Genomic DNA, 1502 nt, shown 5'->3' with positions numbered 1-1502 from the left:
GTCCGAATTCTTGTTTGTTCATTCCCTAAATAGTGCACTGTATCATGAACACTATATAGGGAATAGTGAATGAGTGAATAGGGAAGTTCATGACATGTATTTGTTGTTGACTTTTATTGAGGCCGCCATGCTGCCTGCGCAGTGCGCACTGCCCAGTTTACTTTACTTAGCTGATCCTTCATTTTCTTATCGATCAGCCTCAAGAAAATTATATTTATTTATTCTTAATATTATAAACGAATGAAATTCGTTCAAATCTAATTTCATTATTTTGAACTAGCATAACAAAGAAGTATAACTTGCATTACAGTGTGTGTATTCACACACATGTGGTGCTCGCACGGTCATAGCTCATTGGGCAAAGCAGAGAAAGGGGAGGTAACATGTCCCCGTATGACGACATACAGGGAAAAATTCCAAATCGGCGCGTCTGAGCTACTGGGGGACCATAGGCAGGCTAGGGGAACTCGTATTAATGTTAGAAAACCTCAAAGTGAATTTTTTATACCATAGAACCTTTAATAATGTTCAAAATAAATTGTATAACATTATTATAAACAATTAATGAAAACTGAAAACATTCAGTTTCATCCACCTCTTGTTTGTAAAGCAATCTCAGTAAATCCAGCATGAAAAGATATTCTTTGATTGGTCATATTTTTATTGTTATGGTTCAAATAAACAGTATTAGACCCTATGGACAGGTTTTACGAAGTTTACAAACAGAAGAAGCAACCATTTTGCACTGCGCATCATTCCAATCAGCTTCCAGCTTCCAAAATGTTATCTCGCCACAATGTTGACCTCCAGCCTCGTTGTTTGGCTGGTTCGGGAACCAAGTAGCAAAGTCTCTTGGGGACCCGTCGCTCCACATCCAGGAGCCTTCTTTTTGCAAATCACTGAATCCTATCCAGTGGCGCCCTTTGGTTGGGTCAAAGTTCTCTATCAGCGCGGTAATGAAGATCATTTCGCTGGCGCTATGGATAGAGACCAGGTTTGCGCCCAAAGATTGGCATTGGAGCTCAGCATCGGCCCAGGTCATTTGGCCGGAAACATATTTGTAGCAGTCGGTGCCAGATTCATACCAGTAGGGCGGACAGGAGCCGCGCTCAAGCTTCACCTTGGAGTCAGCTGAAGGCTCGGTAAGCAGACCTGCCAGGGCGAGGGCGTGCAGGCCACACAGGAGAACGGAGCGCAAGAACATTGCTGGACTCTTTCACTCTCTATTGAGCTGTGTCTGGAAATGTGTGAAGAGGTAGTGAGGAAGGCTCTCTTTTTATTGGCTTGTTGAAGGACATATCATCCAGCAGTGCCAGCACATGTGGTCGATTTCACATGAAACCTGTAATATAGTGAATTTGGCTACAAGTCAATAACAAGTAGGTAATAGTAATTTAAGCAGTACAATTCTTAATAAACATATTTCCAGCTTAAAAATGTTGTAAAAAAAAAATACAAAATGAGCAGCATAGATGATAATTCCTGCAATTCTAAATTGAGTT

General features: G+C 41.1%; 1 protein-coding gene across 1 annotated transcript; it reads right to left on the bottom strand.

Annotated features, from left to right (window-relative positions):
* Positions 1 to 335: 335 nt before the first annotated feature.
* On the bottom strand, positions 336 to 1274 carry LOC130389257 (galactose-specific lectin nattectin-like). Its single transcript, XM_056598954.1, has one exon. The coding sequence runs from the start codon at positions 1202 to 1204 to the stop codon at positions 695 to 697; it is 510 nt and encodes a 169-aa protein (XP_056454929.1). The 5' UTR covers positions 1205 to 1274; the 3' UTR covers positions 336 to 694.
* Between the last annotated feature and the right edge of the window lie 228 nt (positions 1275 to 1502).

Source organism: Gadus chalcogrammus, chromosome 9, assembly GCF_026213295.1.
Source record: "Gadus chalcogrammus isolate NIFS_2021 chromosome 9, NIFS_Gcha_1.0, whole genome shotgun sequence".
Taxonomy (NCBI): domain Eukaryota; kingdom Metazoa; phylum Chordata; class Actinopteri; order Gadiformes; family Gadidae; genus Gadus; species Gadus chalcogrammus.
The sequence above is the reverse complement of the archived record's forward strand: the minus strand, read 5'-3'. Positions and strand labels throughout refer to the sequence as shown.

Coding starts and splice junctions, on each gene's coding strand:
- LOC130389257 (XM_056598954.1), bottom strand. CDS start 1,204: ATGTTCTTGCGCTCCGTTCTCCTGTGTGGCCTGCACGCCCTCGCCCTG.